At 40.3% G+C, this 22,138-nt stretch overlaps 1 protein-coding gene across 3 annotated transcripts; it reads left to right on the top strand.

Moving 5' to 3' along the window:
* Positions 1-9: 9 nt before the first annotated feature.
* uckl1a (uridine-cytidine kinase 1-like 1a) lies at positions 10-21,092 on the top strand. Of its 3 annotated transcripts, none has more exons than XM_033628161.2 (15): positions 10-137; positions 6,146-6,333; positions 6,545-6,651; positions 11,261-11,431; positions 11,735-11,806; positions 11,955-12,144; positions 12,255-12,316; positions 13,607-13,623; positions 13,817-13,915; positions 13,999-14,092; positions 15,936-15,998; positions 16,100-16,222; positions 16,470-16,577; positions 16,811-16,967; positions 17,653-21,092. In XM_033628161.2, exons 1-15 carry the CDS (start codon positions 49-51, stop codon positions 17,730-17,732), a joined length of 1,620 nt encoding a protein of 539 aa, XP_033484052.1. In that variant the 5' UTR covers positions 10-48; the 3' UTR covers positions 17,733-21,092. The 3 variants fall into 3 exon arrangements, with proteins under 3 accessions (XP_033484052.1, XP_033484056.1, XP_033484054.1); XM_033628163.2 differs by lacking the exon at positions 10-137 and adding an exon at positions 2,325-2,561; XM_033628165.2 differs by lacking the exon at positions 17,653-21,092 and having other exon boundaries at positions 16,100-16,211; positions 16,811-16,949.
* Positions 21,093-22,138: the final 1,046 nt, after the last annotated feature.

The following is a 22,138-nucleotide window of genomic DNA, read 5'->3' as shown; positions in this document are numbered from 1 at the left end:
GAACTACATTTCCCATAATCCCACAGCACCGTAAAGAAGAATCCATCCATGGCTTTAAACAGCCGACGTCGGCTCGGAGGTCGCAGGATCCCCATGGAAACGGAGTGCGGGAGAATAATGTCGTCCCGCTCGGACAGGTACACCATCCTATCAGTATTTTCTACCTGTGTTTGAATTCTTTGTGTCAAAATGTGATTTTAAGTTTATATTGAGTGCTGATCCGGTCATGTAACGCTAACCACACTGACTCCCCCTCTCTTCCTCCTCCTCCTCCTCTTCCTCCTCCTCCTCACACAGCAGAAACAGACGTGTATCGTCTTTAATATTAATATTATTGAATAAAAAGCCCTGTCTGTTGGTATATATTAATGATATGTACAGTGTAGAGTCTGAATGGAGGCTGTAGCTTCATCAAATGCGCTGGAAGCATGAATCTCTTCAGAAGTAGGTGAGCTGCATGTTGACATCAGTCCTGCGTCACAGGCTCACTCATGAGAAACCTCTGGAATATCCCTGAAATATACTTAAAGTTATACTTTAACAAGGCAGTTTTTGACACACAGGGTTTTTTTTTTTCAACATTATTGTTATGTTCCAGTTTTCTAATATAGAGTGACCTTAAAAAAATAATATGTCCAAAAGCATGCAACACTCCTAAACTATATATAAGAATGGGATTCCTCTTCCTCTTAACCTTCTGTTAAACATATTTCCCAGTCTGTGTGTAGCTGCAAATAGACAGTGTTAGAGGAAGTATTAACATCAGTGACAGTACTAGAAGAAGAAGTTTTTTGGGGCTTTATTATTTGTAACCCACACAAGACAATCTACAAATGTGTACCATCTACGAAGTAAATGTGCTTCACTACCTCCGTTACCTTCCACCACCACCACTGCAAACTGCAGATACAAATAATAAAGTCAGATACATTACATTACAATGACTATACTTGACATTTGTGGGTTGTATTTCCTACAGATTTGTTGCAGTAAGAATTGAACAAAATTATGCAAACAAATGGGAAAGAAGTCACAGGAGGCAATCCACAAATGCGTAAATATGACCTCACGTGTATTTGCTATGGCGAAACTCTTTACATTTGTAAAACCTGTAACATTTTTATGTGAAATTTAAGTATGTGTTTACAGAGTAAGTTATGCGCATTTGCAAATCACGCTGTATTTTTGTGGATTTGACTTCACACAGCTCAAATGTAAAAAGTCATGTTTATTGTGGATCGTGGTACACATTTGTAGATTGTCTTGTGTGGGCTACAAATGATTAAGTCCAATAAAAACTAATTAACTTTTTCACTCTGTTGTCATACACACACACACACACACAGGCCTGAAATACACACATGCACAAACAGGACCTATACATGCATTAAATGGAAAGATGTCAGAGCGAGGGGGCTGCTCATGGACAGGCGCCTTGAGCAGTTGGGTGTTTGGTGCCATAGGGTGCTTCGGCAGTTCCTCAGAGTTGAACTGGCACCTCTCTAGCTACCAGTCCCCACTCCATATTGGGTCCAGACATCACTTTGGCCGGTAACCCTCTGGCTCCCAACCCAGGTCCCTGTGGACTGAGCTACTGCGGAAGTCAAAGCCCTTAATTCAAAATTTTAACATATGGTAACATATGTACATAAATTCTCAAAAGTAAAAGTGCTCCTGCCAGTGTGATGTTATCATATTGCATCTTTAGAGACACTTTAATATTGCATTTGGTTGAGTTGGTTGCGTTTGGTTTTGGTTTGGTTTTTGACCCTGCTCTGTGATTTTACTTGGTCTTCCACTTTGTGGCTGAGTTGTTGTTGTTCCTGAACGCTTCTACTTTCTAATAATATCACTTACAGTTGACTGTGTATCCAGCAGGGATGAAATTTCATGAACCATCTTATTGCAAAGGTGGCATCCTATCATGGTACCACACTTGAAGTCACTGAGCTCTTTAGAAACCCAAGTGTTTGCAAATGGAGACTGCATGGCGAGGTGCTTGGTTTTATATACCTGTGGCAACGGGTCTCATTGAAACACCTAAATTCAATCATTATCAGGTGTGGCCAAATACTTTTGTCTTTAAAGTGTATTTCAGTGTGGCTGTTTCTCTGGTGTTGTAGAGATCTGTAGAGATCTGATGAGTTAACTAAGAGGAAGGATCAGCTGAAAGCGAACGTCTCGTCCTGCCTTTGCTTACAGGTGCCTCTATTAATACCAGCCAAGCAGCTCTTTGCTCTCAGAGTTACAGTGATCCTCTTAGTGTCTCTCACACACCCACAGAGGGGAAGGAGGACACATGGACATCAGCACTGAAGAAGAAGTAGTCTGATTTTTCATATGATCGTTTATCCTCCACAGACACAGATGTGTTGATGCATGCAGTAAAAGCAGAGTAGAAACAAACCTGTAATTTACGCACGTCTACAACTTTCGGTCAGTGTTACCACGGTGACAGGCGAGCTGGAGGGTAGGAAGTTGTCATCTGAGGCAGATATGACTCTGCTGGACTGTGCAGGAGCCAGAATCTCTGGCTGCTGGTCCCTGAGGTCTGACCGCAGGTAAGATCTCTGTGTTGTTTTCTCTCAGCGCAGACGGGATACTAGTTTTCATCCTCACAGAGCTCACAAGCACACTGTGTAAGTGTGTGAGTGGGTTATAAATATAGTCTCTAAAAAGAGGTTGTTGAGAGGTCAGAGGAAGTGCAGGATGTAGGTTAGTTTGCAGGGATTTTGGTGTGTTTTGTTTGTGCTCAGTCACAGTGGGTTGCCTGTAGTCTCTCCTCAGTTTGTGTGCACGTACAGTATGTAGCTGTGCATCACGTACAGTAGGAAGCAAACAGAATCACTAATTTAATTTCTAATTACTGCCTGTGGGAACGCGGGAGTGCCTCAATGTGGCAGCAGATTGTGACGCAACAGCTTGGCGGACTTTTACTCATTCCATAGTAAACATTTGTGTGAGAGCCTAATCGTAATTACAGGGGTTTAAACTGTGATTTGTTGGTTAGAGTATCAAAGAGTGGCAATAAGGCGGTGGTGGAAGAAGTTCTCAGATCTGTTACTCAAGGAAAGTACCAATTCCACAATGTAAAAAAACACAATCACAAGTTACAGTACAGCTTGAAAATGTATCATCGGGTAAATGTACTTACAGAATCAAAACTAAAAGCACTCAGTATAGAGAAATAGTCCATGTGTGTGTGTATGATATATCTAATGATACAGTATGTGTTCATTTTGGGCAGCATTTTACTCTTGGTTGTGGTGGAGCTAATTCTTAACAGTTTTATATAAGGCTGCAACTACTGCTTATTTTGTCATGAATACATCTCTTGCTTATTTTCTTGATGAATTCATTGATTGTTTGGTTTGTTAAACGTAAGAAAACAGTGACTAATATCCATCACAGTTACCCAGAGCACAAAGTGACACCTTCACAATGCTTTGCTTTGTCTGTCAACAGTGCAAACCCCTAAACTATTCAGTTTACTGTAATTTAAGACAAGTAAAAAACCAAAATTGCCACATTTGAGGAGCTGAAACCATGAAACGTTTGACGTAAACGAGGAATCGCTTATTATAACATATAATTGTTTATGGTCAAATTGTATACACTGTTTGTTGGTTTAAATATAATTATACAAATAAAATATTTCCCTCTGAAATGTAGTATAAAGTGTCATGAAACAGAAATGCCAAACGTACCTCAGATGTGTATTTAAGCATGTGGATGCCGCCCACTGCTCAGAGGGAAACTCATAAACAGTCACTCAACAATGTGTTTGTGTGACATGTTTTCTTCTTGCACCGCAGGTTTTGGCATATTTGAAACTGCACCTCAGCACTTTAGTTCAGACAGAAATATGCAAATACTTCTTTCAAATACTTTTCTTGCTTAAATGTACTCTACACACACATGAAATAAGAGTTGCTGATTATTTTTCTCTCATTTGACCTACTGATGAATCAACTAATTGTTTCAGCTCTGTTCTGTACTTCACTGCAGTTATTTGTCCTCTTTATATCTGTTTAAAATCTAAATCAAAGCTTGACATGTGCCACTCATGACCTCATATCAGTCTGCAGTTTCAATAGTTTGGAGAAAAAACATCATCTGACAAAATATTTTTAAATCAAGGTCCATTTCAGAGGTTTTTCTGGATCTTTTAATCAAATCTCACGGCCTTCATCAGCGGAAGGAGTTTGCTTAGTATAGTAGCGATACAGTGAGGAAGCTCTGATGAAGACTGTGGTTTAAAGCTTGATACAGTAAGTGGACCGTGAGTTAGAATTATTTGTCAAACCCTTTTCAAGTTCATCATACTCAGTGTTTAGTACTTTTAGTACACATTTAGTGTTGTATAATATGGAAGCACAATACATTCACTTGAGAAAAAATGCTGTTTATTTAAATTAGCAAGATTATTATCTCATTAATTCAGAAAAACAAGCAGATTTTTTCCATAAAAAACTTTTCTCCAAATTCTGAGATAATAATCTCGTTAATTCAGAAACGCAGGGAAGTTTTTTAAAGTGAATGCCCAATCGCCAGAAGGAAATGACGGCACTAAACGATTCTGCAAACCATGTAAACATTACATTTGTACATTTTATACATATATCAGTGTTTCTAAAGTGTTGTAGTGCTGATATCGGTTATATTAGCTGAATTTGTCGTCGGGAGGTGGAGGGGATGGTGGATGGTGAGACGGCTGCTAAGCTGCAGACTAATGTTCAAGACCAACAAGCAACAAAACTGTTTTTTAGTGAGACGTCGGCGGCATTTCCAGGCTATTATTGTCATACAAAACCTGAGTATTTTAAACCTAAATATAACACCTTTCTACCCATAACCATGTGATATTTGTGCCTAAACATAACCATACATTAACCACAGTCAAGTCAGCTTTATTTATATAGCACATTTCATACGACAAGCAGAAACTCAGTGTGCGTGAGATACAGACCAGACATGAAGATAATAAAGTATTACATATATGAAAACAAGCAGGACACGATGAAAGCAAACAAAATAAGAAGGTATTATCATTATTCTTAAGGGGAGATAATAGCAGTAATAATGATACTAATCCCTAAAAACAAATGAAAATACACTTAAAAACCTAACAAAAGCTTGGGAAAAAATATGTTTTTAGTTTGCTGTTAAAAGAGAACACTTGTAGCAGACTGTTGGTCATGTGGAAGAGAATTCCAGAGTAAGACCATAATGACTAAAAGCACCATGAACTGATTGAGAGTTGATTTTTGGTACAATGAGTCGACCTTTATTAGATGATCTAAGGGTTCTCTATACTCTGTGAGCATGTCAGCAGCATAGGAAGGAGCTAAACCATTAAAACATTTAAAAACAAGAAGTATTTAAAAGCCAGTGAAGATTAGATGAAATAGGATTTATGTGGTCAGACCTTTTAGTTTTCGTCATAACTGTGGCTGCTGCATTCTGAATAAGCTGGAGTTTATTTAATGTCTGCTTTGTCAGTCCAGCAAAAAGTGCATTACAGTAATACAGTTTACTGGAAATGAAAGCGTGAACCAGCTTTTCAGAGTCTGACCACAGTGTTGTTGAGCGCAAATGTTACATATCTGTAGTTTGCAGAAATGTAGTGTCGACATTTATTTTGGCGCCTGGATTGGAATGCAATAAGTGTAAAATAAAAACATGATAGCAGAGGACTTTTATTTTGACAATATTTAAGACCTTTACATCATAAATTGGTGAATGAAAATGAACCATAAAGCAAGAAATTGAGTGTTTGATGCTCAAAATTTTCTGGCGAAGGACCCCAAACCCTCCATTTCACGTGTCCAACCAAATGTTGAGAGGAAACATATGCCCTTGCATTACACTCCTGTATTGTAAGACCTGGGTTTTGTTTACAAAATATATCGTTATGTGTCGTCAGACTATCATCAAAGATATAAGAAATGATAAAAGAGATCTGGCAGCATACAAAAAGTACATTTCACCAGATCTCTTATGTGATTCTTTCATCTTGTATCTACACTGTGTTTTTAATGTGTGAGTGTGGCAGTTATTTGATCCCTCACACAGTGTAAAGCTCTGACTGTGTACACTGTGTGTGTTCAGGCTGTAACCTGCCCCGCTGTGTGTTGTTTTGCAGTGGGAGTGGGGAGGACTCGTTGGACCGGCTCCTGCCCCCCGCTGGGGCCCCTCGCAGGAAGAGCACTACCTCACTGAGTAAAACTGAGCCTCCTCTGCTCCGCACGGGCACACGCACCATCTACACCGCCGGCAGGCCGCCCTGGTATGACGAGCACGGAGCGCAGTCAAAAGAGGCCTTTGTCATTGGTATGACGCTCGCTGATAATGTTCTCACTCCTTTCTTCTTTCACCACCTTCGTGCCAAAATTGTGGCTTTGAGCTGCAGAACCTGTCCTTTTCTGTCCCCTTATACCCATAAACACTTTACTGCTATCACACATGCATACCGCCAGACAACATTAGACACACTCTGAAAAACACACATAATGGGCCATTGAAATGCTGTGTGGATCTGCAGGGTTGTGTGGGGGCAGCGCCTCAGGGAAGACCACCGTGGCCAATAAGATTATTGAGGCTCTGGATGTGCCGTGGGTTGTGCTGTTGTCTATGGATTCTTTCTACAAGGTGAGAGGTTCATGCATCTTAGTCTGTTTTTGTCTTATTTTATTTGGCTGTTAGCAATTATCTGCTGGTTCATTGTGGGAAGAAATTAATGTCTTTGGGTGAAGCATTTTATTATTACCTCCGCCAAGGACGTTATGATTTCAGTTTGTTTTTTTGTGTCTCAGCAGAATTACAGAAAAACTACTGGCCCGATTTTCATGAAACTTGGTGGAAGGGTGTAGCATGGGCCGAGGAAGAGCCTATTAAATTTTAGAGGGGATTCAAATCACAGGGCAAATACACAAATTATTTTTCACTTTCATTAGAGGGCAGCTCGTGTATTTTTCAACCTGGACCCTATTTTTCCATGTCTTTATGTCTAATGGGAACAATAATTTTTGAAATTGGTCCAGTATTGAGTGAGAGCACTGCAGCCAGCAGCGGCAAAACAGGTTGCAGTGTAATTTTAACAGGCAATGCAATGCCAATCATCCACCAAAAGAGCTTGTTTTTTCCACTGATAGGCTTAGATTGATATCACAAGTGTCTGAAAACATTATGTAACTCAACTCAGTTCAACTCAAATTTATTTATAAAGCACATTTAAAAATTACTCACATTTACGCAAGTGCTGTACAAAAGGAATAAAATGCTAAAAACGCATACATAGGAGGTGACATAACTGTCAGGTACATAGCTCACACATTTAGAGACACATGGGGTTTTACATACAGTAGGTAGAAAGGCTGCCGAGCTGGTCAGAAATTCCTCTGATGGACCCGGCGGGGCCAAAGAGGACAACTTCTTATTTGCCCTCATTCAGCTGAGGGAAGTTCTATGCCATCCAGTTCTTCATGTCCTCGAGGCAATTAATGAGACTGGCAACACTGGACTTGTGGTTAGACTTAAGAGGGCGATACAGCTGTGTGTTGTCAGCATAGGAGTGGAAGGAGGTGTTCTGTTTTTTAATAATATGGCCAAGAATAAGCATGTACAATGAAAAGAGAATAGGGCCTAAGATGGAGCCTTGAGGGACCCCACAGGAAAGAGTGGCTGACGAAAGGATCCCTACAGAGACAGACCTTTGTGAAAGAGTAACATTCTTTTTGCTAAACCAGAAACAGCCCCGAAATCTCTATCGCCAAACCCACCAGACTCCATTTAAATAAACAATATTTTATCATCTTAAAACACACTTAATTCAAAAGCCATCTTGGTTTGTCTTTTCACTGTTCCAACAATCACTAACTCCACATTGGCTGAGATAAACCTTTAATTCACCCAGTTAAATGTTAAAATATGTGGGGGGTGCATACGCTAAAATAACTGTTTATTTAAATGGGGTCTGGTGGGTTTGCCAATGGTGATTTTTAGGGGCTTACTCTTAATCAGAAAGGTCTGTCTCTGTAGGGATCCTTTCCATAATGTTGTCAGACACTTACAATAATAATCTAAGCCTGTCAGTGGCAAAAACAAGCCCTTTTAGTGGACGTAATTTCACGGTGCACGAATGCCAAGAGTGGTTACATTGCAGCCTGTTGTGCAGTTCCCTGCTGTAGCCCTGTCGCACAATACTGAACCAGTTTTAAAAAAATGCTGTCTCCATTAGTCACCTAGTCACAGTAACATGAGTAGATAGGGTTGAGATTGAAAATACAAGAAAGGGCATCTGGCCTTGGCGAAATCTTAAAATCCAATAGATGGTAGTAAATAGTGAATAGTGACAAAACAAAGCCAACTGTAGAAATACGATGACTCCTCACTCACAGGTGCCAGTCATCCTTTGGGGTCGCCTACACATGTAGCTGCTCAAACTTCATACAGATAGCAGTCGTCAGAGAACAGGGAGAACAGGTACAACTGTGACGACGCTTTCCTTTCAAACTAAGGTGTGGCAATGGAAACATAAACAATCACGTCATGCAACTAATGATACTCTCACTCACATTCAAATGTGAATTGTCTCCAATAAACTCTGCCACATGTAATCACTTAAAGTGGACTCAGTTGTCTTTGATAACAAGCTGTTCATGACGTTATTTCATATAGGCAATTTGTACATACTAATAAAGTGTTTTCTGCTTTTCACAAATGCTGCATATGTAAAATGTTTCCAATTCAGTAGCACGTAATAAATGCACAGCTGAGATGATGAAGCTTCAAACAGACACAACCATATCTGACATCATTCTGATACTTTTGGAAATGTATCCAGACATATAAAATGGTTGCAGTTGTAGATTTGCATATCATAAAAGACGATCAACCTTGGTGGAGGTCTGCGTTCTCTGAGTGCCCTTGTAGTTTTACATGAATTGAAATACACCTTCAGTCACAACCTCAAAGAGCTCTTTATCCTGCGCTGCTGTCACAGTTTGAGTTAATAACCTGTTGTAGATTACAGCCTGTGAATGACAATGTAGATGTTTTGTTCATGCAGGGAACCAATAAAAACTCAGCATGTACCTGCAGATCAGGATAAAGGGGGAACAAATTTCTATTCAGGTGAACCTAGAAACAAATTACACTGAAAGCACTATTATTACCTTTGTGCCCTATCGTAACAACTGTGTTGAAAAGGACAAAACTTTCACTTAGTAAAAAAAACAAACACTTTAATATCACTTATGATAGATTGATTTTCTCTCAGCTCACACTGCACTTTTCTTTATGCTGCATCTATCACTATGACAGGACATAAAAGCCTCAATTTAACTTCAACTTAAACTTTATTGTCCACAAGGGGATTTTTTTCCCTTCCTAAAATGCAGAACACCAGCTTGAACATAAAACTCAATAAATACATATAACAGTTTTTTTTTTTAGACAATGCTAAATATCCCCCACAGGAGCTCCCATAAAACAATGTACAATGACATCAAGTATAAAACCTAGGATACATCCAGCGATTGTCATCCTGCCCAGTTATCCATAATTAAAGAGCATCATCAAATGTTGTATAGAGAACTGCTCATCAGCTGAATTGTTTAACAGGCGGCATGATAAGTGGAAATGTAATCTACATAAAAAGACAGCCTATGAACAAATTAACTCGAAGGCTGTGAGGGAAGAGAGGGAGAGCAGAGAGCTTTATTGTTATTGATGTTTAGTGGAAAGATTTTTTTTTTTGGGTCCATAAAGGTACAGTATGCAGGATTTATCTTTAGACTCATACAGAAGTAATCCTCTTCAATCAAAACTAGAGGTGCGTGGTTGTGTATTTATCTGAAGAGATTCTTATTTTCTTCTTTAGTTGTGTTCAGGACGTTTATAGTCACAGCACACAGATGAGGTTGGGACTTTATAAAAAGGTAGCAACCAGCTGCCAAATCATAAACAGCACGCATGCAAGAGGAAGCTACTAAAATTGCGGACACAGCGCCCAAAAAGCACAGACATAGTGAATAATATTGAATCTATGGTTTCAATTTCGCTGGCGATACAGTTTACAAACAATAAGTCCTGCATAGTATACCAGAGAAATAGAGAACTGGGTGAGAAGATAGCGGTCCATGCAACTAGTAGTAGAAGTAGTTACAGCACAACTTGTGTTTACATTTTAGTTCGTATATAGCTTGTTAATCAGTGAGCTTTGGAAGTGCTGGTAGGTAGATTTACTTTTATTTTTTTAACCTGTGGACCAAGCAGCAACTTCCAGGGCTGAAAAATGAAGCTGATGCACAAGTGCCAATAACTGCAGTTCCTTGAGTGACCACTTGAGGCTGGCTCCAAAAGCGAGTCAATACCCAAAGACCTCCATGTTAAAATGCCTGAATTAATAGCAGAAATAAACATGTTTACAGCCTAGTACAAAACCAGTTTTGGTCTCTATAGCTTATTTCAACATTCATGACAACTGTACAGGGAGCGATTGTTTTTACATAAATCACCTATTTATATTTATTTAGGCTTAAAGTTACACATAATTATGGGCAGGCAGCTTTGAGTGACAGGCTGTCTGCCAAAAGTGTCCTCATCTTCTCAGTCAGATTCACCCCTCGCTCCGCAGTGCCAGTGTCTTGCCTAAATATGGTCACGTCACCTCCAAAAATCAAGATGGCAGCAGCAACCAATGGGTGACGGCAACAGCAAGTCAATCCCCACAGACCCGCATGTTAAGATGGTCAACATTACAGCAGAAATAAACATGTTTACAGCCTAGTACAAAAACAGTTTGGGTCGACTCTATGGGGAGTTAATTTTTATATAACCCACCAGTGTAAATGTTGTTAAGGCTCAAGGTTACACATGATCAAGGGCCTGGTTGCTCTGAGTGACAGGCTGTCTGCGATCCACCCCTCGCTCCTTCATAGCTCCAACTTCTTGTCCAAAATGGTCACTTCTGGCTTAAAAGAAACAACTTGGTGACAGCCAAACTCAAGGCTTCAAAACGAGAGTCCACAGAACTACGTCCATTACACAGTGTATTGTTTGGATGGAGCCAGGCTAGCTGTTTCCCTCTGTTTCCAGTCTTTCTGTTAAGCTAAGCTAAACTTCCAGCTTTAGCTTCATATTGACTGTACAAACATGTGAATGCTGATGATATTATCATTGAATAAACAAGTTGAATCTTTAAAATCTCCAAACAGGCTTCATCAGTAACATCCTGTACACTTGCTGTGTTTCACAGGTTTTAACCCCAGAGGAACAGACTTTAGCAGCAAGTAACGACTACAACTTTGATCATCCGGGGGCGTTTGACTTTGAGCTGCTGGTTGCCACCCTGCGAAAGCTGAAGCAGGGCAAGAGTGTGAAGATCCCGGTGTATGATTTCACCACACACAGACGACAGAAAGACTGGGTGAGGTGTCTCATTTCTGCTGGAAACTCCTCAGTGATGATTTCCTCAAAGACTTTGGCTGTTTAAAGATTTAATATGTATCCTGTAATTCTGGAAAGAAGAGACGTTGAACGCAGTGATGAGATGTTGAGTTTCCCTGTGGATTGATTTTTAAAGCTAAAAAATATATTCTAGGCTTAAATAAAATATTGTTATTTTTAAAAGTTGTTTCCCAACGTGACATCCTGCTGCTTTAATCTGAAAACAGCTGAACTGGCTGTTGATGAAGCAGCTTTGAAGACTGTTGGTTTTCTCTTTGTGCAGAAAAATGTGTACGGTGCCAGTGTAATCATATTTGAGGGAATTATGTCTTTTGCGGACAAAGAGCTTCTTCAGGTAAGGCAATATGTTTTCTTTTTGAAGAATGCTTGAGTGAAGTAAAGCAATCACCAGCAGGTATTATTGTTGTTTGAGCAGCTGCTTTTGCTGAAGTGAATATTATTGAACCGTTCGAGGTGTCTGTGTTTGCTCTCCCCACCTGCAGCTCCTGGATATGAAAATCTTTGTGGACACAGACTCAGACATTCGGCTGGTCCGCCGGCTGCGCAGGGACATCACAGAGCGCGGACGAGACATTGAAGGCGTCATCAAGCAATACAACAAGTTTGTGAAGCCGGCCTTTGAGCAGTACATTGAGCCGACCATGAGGCTGGCTGATATTGTTGTGCCGAGAGGTGAGACAGTGGGACTTCCTCTCTGCCGAGAAACACTTAACCATAACATTCAGACGCACTGTTGACTGCAGAGAACGTACCAACAACATGTCCTTGTTTTCCCCTCTCAGGTGGTGGGAATATGGTGGCCATTGATCTGATAGTGCAGCATGTTCACAGCCAGCTGGAGGAGGTGAGTAGGCAGAACACTTATTGTTGATAGGAGCGTGGCGCCACCATGTGTCCGAAAGCTGTAACATACAGACAGAAAGAGAGAGTCCCAGATGCTTGTACACACAGGGGGTCTGCAGGTCCTTGAAAAGTCTAAAAATGTTCTAAAATTTATTTTTTAGAAATATTGCACCTTAAAAACCATTAACTAGTCGTTAAATGTGAATGTGTGAAGTCCTAACTGCCACAAAAATGTTTTATCTAATTTCATTTACCATCTTTTAATTTCTTTTCTATGAAATTAGTCAAGCTTTTCTTCATTAAAGTCCACATTTATGCTACTTATAATCTTTAAACCTACCACTGAACCCGATACTTTTTTTTTTACTTTATACTTGCACTTACTTGTTGGCAAAATTTAAATTAACCTAACTCAGTAATAACCATATTCCTACGTAAAACCTGCCTCTGAATGGGGCCACATATGTACTACTTAGCTTTATACTAACCTGCAATGATAGAATGTGACAAAGATGATTTGTCCAAAAGTTATTCTTAAATTTAGTTAAAAAAAAAAATATCTTGAAAATGGCTTAAAAACATCAGCTTTAAGTGTGTGATAACTGCAGGGACCTGCTTGCGAACTAACCTGCTTACTCTAATTATTAAATCAGAATTTCTAATCACAAACTTTCAGACTATCACTTTGGAAAACAAAGTTTAGTTTAGTTTAGTTTAGTTTAGTTTATGTAAATGGAACATACAGTTTAAAAGACTTATTTGAACACCTCAACAAGAAATAATTTAACATAATTTTTTAATCATACAAATGTAATGATCATCATCATTATTAAGGATGGGTGCTGCAGTATTTTACTGAATACCAATTAGAGGTGAAACTGTGAAGATTTCATGTCACACTGATAGTGATTGTAGATATCAGTATTATCACTGTGTCATTAAGATGTGATGAAGAAGTACTGACACGCACACTGAAATCATTTCACCCAGTTTTATATTGAAAACTACAAATAAAATCAACAGCACTTTTGTTTGCATATATTGAAATAATTGCATAGTCAGTACCTTATGGAAACATATGAAAACCATGATGATGACGACGACGACGACATTGAAATAAGTTTAGGAAAAGCTACAATGCCCGGCTGATTGGGGAAACTATGAAGCCTTTTTAAAAATGAAACCATATAATTGTTACTAGATTTTAAAGATTTACATCATCAGCAGGAATTAATGGTTTTGGGGCTTCTCACTTTCTTTACTGTCTTTCTCTTACCCTCTCTTAATGCAGCGTGAGCTCAGTGTCAGGTACGCTGCAATGTATTTCGATTTTACCTTCTGTGTTTTATTGTGACTGGAGATTTTGCGTCAGTCTTGTATACCGACTGAGTTCTTTCTGTGTGTCTGTCATTCTGCGTTTAGTGACTTGGTCTTAATGGTAACTCAAGACACAATAACACAGTAAAACCTTGTGATCCTAACAACCTCTCCTCCCTCTCAGGGCACTCCTGGCCTCCGCTCAGCAGACTCAGCCGCTGCCTCAGACGCTGAGCGTGTTAGAGAGCACGCCGCAGGTCAAAGGCCTGCACACCATCATCAGGTATCCACCTGTGCTCAATTAATACAGTGTTGAGTCTCTGTAACAGTTCATACAATGAAACCTTTTCTCTTTCCGTAACACAGGAATAAAGAAACCAGTCGAGATGAGTTTATCTTCTATTCAAAGAGATTAATGCGGCTCCTCATAGAACATGCACTAACGTTTCTACCGTCTCAGGTGGGTAGACTGTAAAGTAAATGTTAAAGTGGCTTTAATTAATATTTACTCAGGACTACTTTTATGTGAAAGGTGTAGTGATAAACCCACAGAGAGTTATCACCTGTCATCTGCAGTTCCCCTCACGTCTGTGTATCTTTGTTTTGGTTTTACACCTTGCCGTAGTTTTACTGTTTTGGTTCACCCTATTCTGTAATCTGTGTGGTTTGCATACTCCCTCCCAGACAGCCATCAGTTTGAAAATCAACTTGCAGAGACATGAAACTTGCTTGAGATAATTACAATAATGACACCCTGGCTGTTATTATAATTATGGGTTTGTCGCAGTGTTTGTCGCATGACAACGAAGCTGAGACTATTTTGAAAACTTCAAACTCCAGCTCACCGCCCCGAGACTCAACATCTTCAAGTTGTCTTTTTCCCTGTATCCGTGTTTACTTATTGTTTCTCTCAAGTGTTTCTAAAGACAAAGCCTCAAGCAGCCGGCTCTCACATGTCAGTTGTCATAGTTTGAATGTACCAACAACAAAGAGTTTTCAAAACAGTTACAGCTCACAACAACGTACCTGACAGGAAATAAAGGAGCCCACACGCTGCCTGTGATGTGGTGTCTCGAGCAAAGTTCAGGTCTCTGCAAGTTGATTCCCAAAATCACCAGATTTCTACAAACTATCATACAAATGTCTGTGGAATATTGTTGGTGTTAAAGTTAAAGCTGTAGTTGGTAACTTTTTATAAAAAATAACCTTTTGTCTATTTGCTGAAACTCTCACTAAATCTACTAGTGATGCATGGGGTGACCCACAACCTGTGGGTCAGGTGGTTCAGTTAAACTTGTAAGAAAGTATTGCAGGTTTTGGGTGGGTGGGCCATTTAGTGACAAAGCAGCATTCTGAGTCAGTTATTAATAACTTATAGAAACATTGCACAATAGTCCACCTTCCACCCTTTCTTCCCCTTTTCTTCCTGAATAAAACACACATTTAAATTGTGACATTGACTGGAAATGACATACAAAAAGCCAACAGCAAATTGGTGTATGTCATGGTCATTAGCAGAAACTTCTAATCTCCAGTTTGTGGGTTGGGTTCGGTTCCTTGATAAATGCATATGTTTGTGATTTGGGTGGGACAGAGTAGCCCTCATAAGGGGCTGGGTCATTGCAGTTGTCGTCAGCTAATCTTCGAGTTATCTTTACTTCATCTGCACCGCCGCCTCTGTACTGTTCTCTGACTTAACTCTGTGGTGTGTGTGTGTGTGTGTGTGTGTGTGTGTGTGTGAGTGTGTGTGTGTGTGTGTGAGTGTGTGGAGGAGGTCAGCCCAACGTGCAGACAGCAGGAGAGAGGCTGCAGCGTGATGATTAATGAAACCAAAACTTTAAAACAGTAATGATAAAGGAGCTGATAACATGGGAGCTTATTAATACAACGGTGTGTCATCATTTTGCCCCAGGGCCATTTAATAGCGGGTCTGGGTACTCATCCCTAGCTGGGCCACTCAGAGGTACTTCTTGGCCGGATGTGGCCTGTGGGCCGCCAATTGAATAGGCCTGGCCTATGTTAATGTGTGTGACCATGCTGTAATACTGTGTGGATGTAGTAACAGTTTCAGCAAATATGACAAATGGTTATTTTCATAAAAGTTACCAGCTGTAGCTTTAAGTGTACACTGTTTATGGTGAGTGTGCCAAAGACAGTAATACGGTTTATATACACAGAAATGCTTCACATTAACAAGATAAAGTTCTTTATATACACACAAAAACATGCATAAATAGTTAAATTTGTATCTGCAGCTGTGGGAGTTGTGTAATAAAAATAGATTTCTTTGTATCTTCTATCAGTCGTGTGTAGTTCAGACTCCACAGGGCCATGAGTACGAGGGCCGCAGTTACAACGGCAAAGGGGTGAGTGATGCTCTTGTTTTCCAAGGTCTTGTTAACTTCCAGTCGAGTGTGTCCGCAGGGCTTCTGTCATCACAACCTGCTCCACTGCCTCGTCTCCACAGATCACCGGTGTGTCGGTCCTGCGGGCGGGAGAGACCATGGAGCCCGCCCTGAGGGCCGTGTGCAAGGACGTCCGCATCGGCAAGATCCTCATCCAGACCAACCTTGACTCAGGTGAACCGGAGGTAGATAAAATGAGTCATTTTGGTACCAAACGCTCCTCACGTCAATATCTTTGACACGTGTGTCATCTTTTTAAACTTTACATGATAAGATAATGTCACAGAAATCTCATCAAATCATCATCAAATGTTTTGATTGTTTTTGGGGTTTTTTTTCCTCTTTCTTCCACATGATGTGTGTCTCCGTGGTAACTACCCTTCCTGCTTTCGTAACCATGGTAACCTGTCTCCTCCTCTCTGGCCTCGCCAGCTGCATTACCTGCGTCTGCCCAAAGACATCAGCGAAGATCATGTCATCCTAATGGACAGCACAGTCTCCACCGGCGCTGCTGCCATGATGGCAGTGCGAGTCCTGTTGGTGGGTGGATATTAACATCATTATTCTTCCCCTCTCCTCTTGGCTGGTCACATGTGTTTTATTACTCACGTGTGTGGTTATTGATTGGAAGTTTATTTTTGTCCCGCTGAGATTAGATTAGCGTTATTTCTGCAAAGTAAAGTGTCAGATATTTCCTTCCCTTGCTTTCCACTTAACCCTGTGATGATGATCAGGCGCTGACAGTTGTTGCTGTGATGTGTGTGGCTGAGCAGGATCATGAGGTGCAGGAAGAAAAGATTGTGTTGGTGTCGCTGTTGATGGCGGAGCTCGGGGTGCACTCTGTGGCCTACGCCTTCCCGAAAGTCAAAATCATCACCACGGCTGTGGACAAGAGTCTGGATGATTTGTTACATGTAATTCCTGGTATCGGTAAGCCATTACATGCACACACTCCCTCATTCTGTTAAGGCATGTGTCACACATTTTGTCCAAGTAGAACTTATTCATCTTTTTTAAGTCTCTAAACGTCTGGAGAACTTAAATTGGAATCACAGATGACGTACAAAACTATAACTTCTACTTCATGAGTTGTTTTTAGCACACAACCCCGGCCTCAGTGTGCATGGTTTTTGCTTTCATGCACGAGATAAAAATGTCCACGGTCTTTGCAGCAGATAAAAGATAATAAACCTTTGTGTTTCAAGTTGACAGATTTCATTTCATGTCCCAGTAGATTCTAATTTTATGCTTGTGTCACTTCAGATCTGGAGCAAGCAATGCTCTCAATTAGCACTGTAACTAAACTACACAATATGCATATTGGGTAGGCCAAACTGTCGTCTGTAAACATAAATAATGACATACAATTACATAATGAAACATTACTTTCAACATTAGGATGAATATTCAGTGTGTTATGTTACACCAATTAATTAGTCTCTCTGTTTGTGGATCAAACAGTTTCATCATTTACGAAAACCATCACTGAGTGCTTATTTCCAAGTCTTCCAACCTTTGCAGCCATTTAGTTTTACTGTGCTTTCATGCTGTTTTTTCATTATTTTCTAACCCGCTGATACACAGCAGCTCTGGGTCCACTGTCGTGTGTTTTCAGGGGACTTTGGGGACCGGTACTTTGGGACAGACGGGTCCGACAGCTGGAGTGATGACGACCAGGACCAGCCGTCATACTGACACACACATCTGTGAGCCACTGTGAAAGAAAATACAAACACTACTTGAAAACTCTCGTTATTGTGCATCCTCCTCTTCAGACACAGACCAGCAAAAAACATAAAAATCACTTTGTGTACTTTACATGAACTTTTGTACTCTTATACAACACATGACTGTTGGTCAGGTTGTATGCAGGTAGGATATTCTGTTGTATTTACATCTGAGTGTTCATAATTTTCATATGGATGGGTGACAGAGCTGAAACGGTGCCATTACTTTTAAGGTACAACAATGCAATAACAGTGTTATTATATACTAAATGATTTTATCCAGGATTGCACCAGCTGTTCATGAATCCGCTCACAGTAATTTCTAAGTAGTTTCAAACTAAATTGGGTTTCACCATTATACCTTAACTACTAAGGACTTTATATGTAAATCGGTTGCTCACTAGCATCTGTAACATTGTGCAATGTAAACAGAAAGTCACTTAAAGCTGTAATACACTTTACCAAACAAGAGTTTACAGCTATGCCACTGGCTCTCTGAAGCTTTGAGCTAAACGCTAACACCAACATGCTAACGTGCTCACAATGACAGTGCTAATGTGCTGATATTTAGCAGCTAATGTTTACTACTGGTATGTTCATCCTTAGTTTAACATTAGCAGGCCAACAACTGTGTGAAATATGTGTTTAAGTGTTAGTAGCCTAAGCTATTCATGCAGTTTAGAATTAGCTGAGTGGGACATATCCATTTAAGCTAACCCAACTGACTGTGTAATCTACATTTTATGTGTGCTGTGGGTAATTTTGTGAAAAGTAATTTTAAATCTTCAGTTTGCATCATTTCTAAACAACAGATTATTCATCAAGTGTCACGTAAGACATGTCGACCAAACCATCAACTCTTTACTCTTTATATAAACTGCTCATATTAGCAAGCTAACATTACCTTTGTGAGTTGGTTTAGTTAGCTCTGCGACAATTTCACCAGGCAGTTAGCACCCAACTGACTTAAGTGTAATTTCCATTTTGAAATGTAGTAATTAAAATTCTCCGTTTACATCATTATTAAACAGCATTTTAATGTCAGGTCTAACGTATAAACCACAAACCATTACCTTTTTACTCTTTATCTAAACAGCTCATATTAGCAAGCTAACGTTAGCTTTGTCAGTTGGTTCATTTAGCTCTGCTACAGTTACACCTGGCAGTTAGCAGTAGTCAACGTCCGATTATGCTAACCCAACTGCCATAATCATATTTTGAGCTGTACTCAGGGTAATTTTGGGAAAAGTAAATTAAAATCTTCAGTTTTCATCATTATCAGGCAGTATTTTAAGTGTTAGGTGAGACGTTTGGACTAAACACCATTAACTATTTAAGCTTTATCTAACTGGCTCATATTAGCAAGCTAACAGTAGCGTTCACAGTTATCTCAGTTATATCTGCTACAGTTTTACCTGGCAGTTAGCAGTAGGAAATGTCTGATTATGCTAACCCAACTGGCTTTAGTGTAATCTTCATTTTGAGCTGTACTGTGAGTAGTTTACATCAGCAGTAATGTCAGGTCTGATGTGTCGACCAATAAAATGAACTTTTCACTCTTTATTTAAACGACTCATATTAGCAAGCTAACATTAGCTTTTTCAGTTGGTTCAGTTAGCTCTGCTATAGTTTCACCCATAGGTTTCACCTGGCAGTGAGCAGGTGTGAGTATCCAATTATGCTAACCCAACTGACTCTAGTGTAATCTACATTTTGAACTGTACTGTGGGTAATTTAGCGGGAACTGCCCATTGGTCCGACAGCCCATTATTCCGACAGCCCATTGGTCCGACATCCCATTGTTCCGATCATATTAAACCCATTGTTCTGAAGTCCCGTTGTTCCGAAATCATCATGATGCCCCGTGGTTAAGGTCTGGTTAGGTTTAGGCACAAAAACACTTGGTTAGGGTTAGGAAAAGATCATGGTGTGGGTTAAAATGGAAAAAGAAAGTGACAAACACATAAGCCGTGAGCCTGCTTTGCCTCAAGCCTTTCCCAGCTGACCCAGAGCCGGTCGCGGCGCACCATCAAGGCAGAAATACACCTGCCAGGAGCTGTTCAGCACTGCGGAAAGCTCCCCACACAACCCGGACCCCAGAGTTAATAACAGGAGGTTATGGTGTTTCATTCTCTCCTCTCTATGACACTTGTATCTCGACCAGTAGCCTACTTTTGTTGCGTTTGCTGATCCTCTATGGTACACAAACACAGTATAGCCTAGTACAATCACATATCGGAACAACGGGACGTCGGACTAATGGGATGTTGGACCAATGGGCTGTCGGATCAATGACATGGACCCAATTTAGCAAGCTAATGTTAGCCTTGTCAGTTGGTTCAGTTAGCTCTACCACAGTTTCACCTGGCAGTTGGCAGTAGTAAATATGTGATTATGCTAACTTAACTGACTTGAGTGTATTCTACATTGTCAAGTAGGCCTGTGTTAAACCGCTTGGTTTCATTTTTCGTAAAATCTGACCCAAAAACCCTGTGACTCAATTATGTTAATCCATTTGAGGAAAAAAAAAAAACGCGGCTAATTATAACTAGGCTTAGATTTAATTCATGATCAGCTGGTGCAACTGGTTCAAGAATATTCTCTGGTATAAATTCACTCATACTTTGCTCTAATAAAACATTTTTATATATGTGATAAATGCACATCTACAGTAGAGTAGAGATTTTATATTTAACATGTACCACAAATCTTAATCTTGTAGGTTTACACATTCACAATAAAATGCCTACAGAAGTATATAATAAATCTTAAATTCAGGGTAAAAGAAAACATGTTGGAGATTTAATTCAGTTTTCTGTCCTCACTGCCTCTTTCTACTTCTACTGGACATGTTTATGTGTCTGGGCTGATCGTCCAGCTGTGGATCAGATCATCAGAGCGAGGTCACGGAGGGTCACAGGCTCACTCCTGAATATTTTCCACGGTCCTCTGACTCTCAGGGTTCAGATACGGGCCACTCGGCTCCACAGTGTGATGCACTTTAAAGCCTGAGGGGGTCAGTATAGCTCACATTTAGCTTCTCTCTGATTTATAGTGTGTCTGTGAGAAATAACTGTGTCTTTACAGTACAGAAGAATGCACACAGATTCACCTGAAACACTTCATTTACACAAGTTAAAATAAGGATATCTGATGTCATGAATGGCAGGTTTACAGTCTTGGAAACGTTCTTTTTATTCATGATTTTACTGATTGATGTGGTGAAGGATACAGTGTTGTAAAGCTCAGTGACAAACATGAGATAATGGTGTTAATGTGATTTCAGGGCTACAAAATGAGCAATAAAAACCTGGAGCCTCGCCGTTTTCCCTCCCCCCGTTGTGTTCACACAGTTTACTCCAGACAACGAGCACACCTCGTGATCCGCTGGTGATAATAGTGATTCCCCCAGCTGGTTTGTGACCTCACGCTCAGTGTTATCTGTCTGATCCTGGTGTCTTTTCACTCGTCATGTACCTTCAATGAATCTGGCAAGTCTCATTCATGTGTTTATTCAGCCATTCATACTCCTCATAGTGAGATTAACACATCACATAAGCTGTGAATGTTGTATCATCTTCACACCTACAGCATCTCTCCACTCCTACACGTTTGTTTTGGGCTGTTTTTCTTTTTTTTCTCTCCCCCCGTGTGATAGCGCCTCACCGAGCGGGTGACACTGTGATCACGGATGTCATACGACGCACGCTGTATTCTCCAAGACAGCAGAAGACTCGCTCGCCCATGTGACTACTGCCTCAAGGTTAACCTGTTACCATGGAGACAAGCCCGCCAATGAAAATTCAGCAGACGGTTGCGATGTTGACTGCAAGCTTTTTGTTTTAAGGGGTGACCTATTTTTTTTTTCCTCTCCCCAACCCCCCCCCCCCCCCCCCCGACCACCACCACTACCACCCCTCCACAGCTACTCAGACGCAGACCCCACTACTCTGGCACATGTGCACGTGCACACACACATTCACACAGATGAGGGGGAAAAAGGCTACTCAGACACACGTGCACGTCACACTCCATGTGAAATGAGGTTGTAAGGTTGTACACAAAAGAAGCAAGGGACAAAGGAAACAAGCATATAAAATAATATATGAAACACATTTTTAGATCTTAATTTGACCCTGACATTATCAGTGCATAGGTATGTAAAGATTTTTCTTTGATACGAGCTGAAGACGTGAATCTACAGGCAGCTTTTAGAGATCAGAAGTAAAGGTTTAAATTAAAAGAGAGTCTTTGATCCATCTGTCGACAGCAAAATGAACTCTTGGTGATATTTAGTCTTTTACAAAGAAGGTCATCTTCGTCACTCAGCGAATTCCGCTGTCTTTCACTTTTTAATAACTGACACTATGAGAT

The sequence above is a fragment of the Epinephelus lanceolatus genome, chromosome 8 (assembly GCF_041903045.1).
Source record: "Epinephelus lanceolatus isolate andai-2023 chromosome 8, ASM4190304v1, whole genome shotgun sequence".
Classification (NCBI taxonomy): Eukaryota; Metazoa; Chordata; class Actinopteri; order Perciformes; family Serranidae; genus Epinephelus; species Epinephelus lanceolatus.
This window is presented reverse-complemented; position numbering and strand designations above follow the sequence as displayed.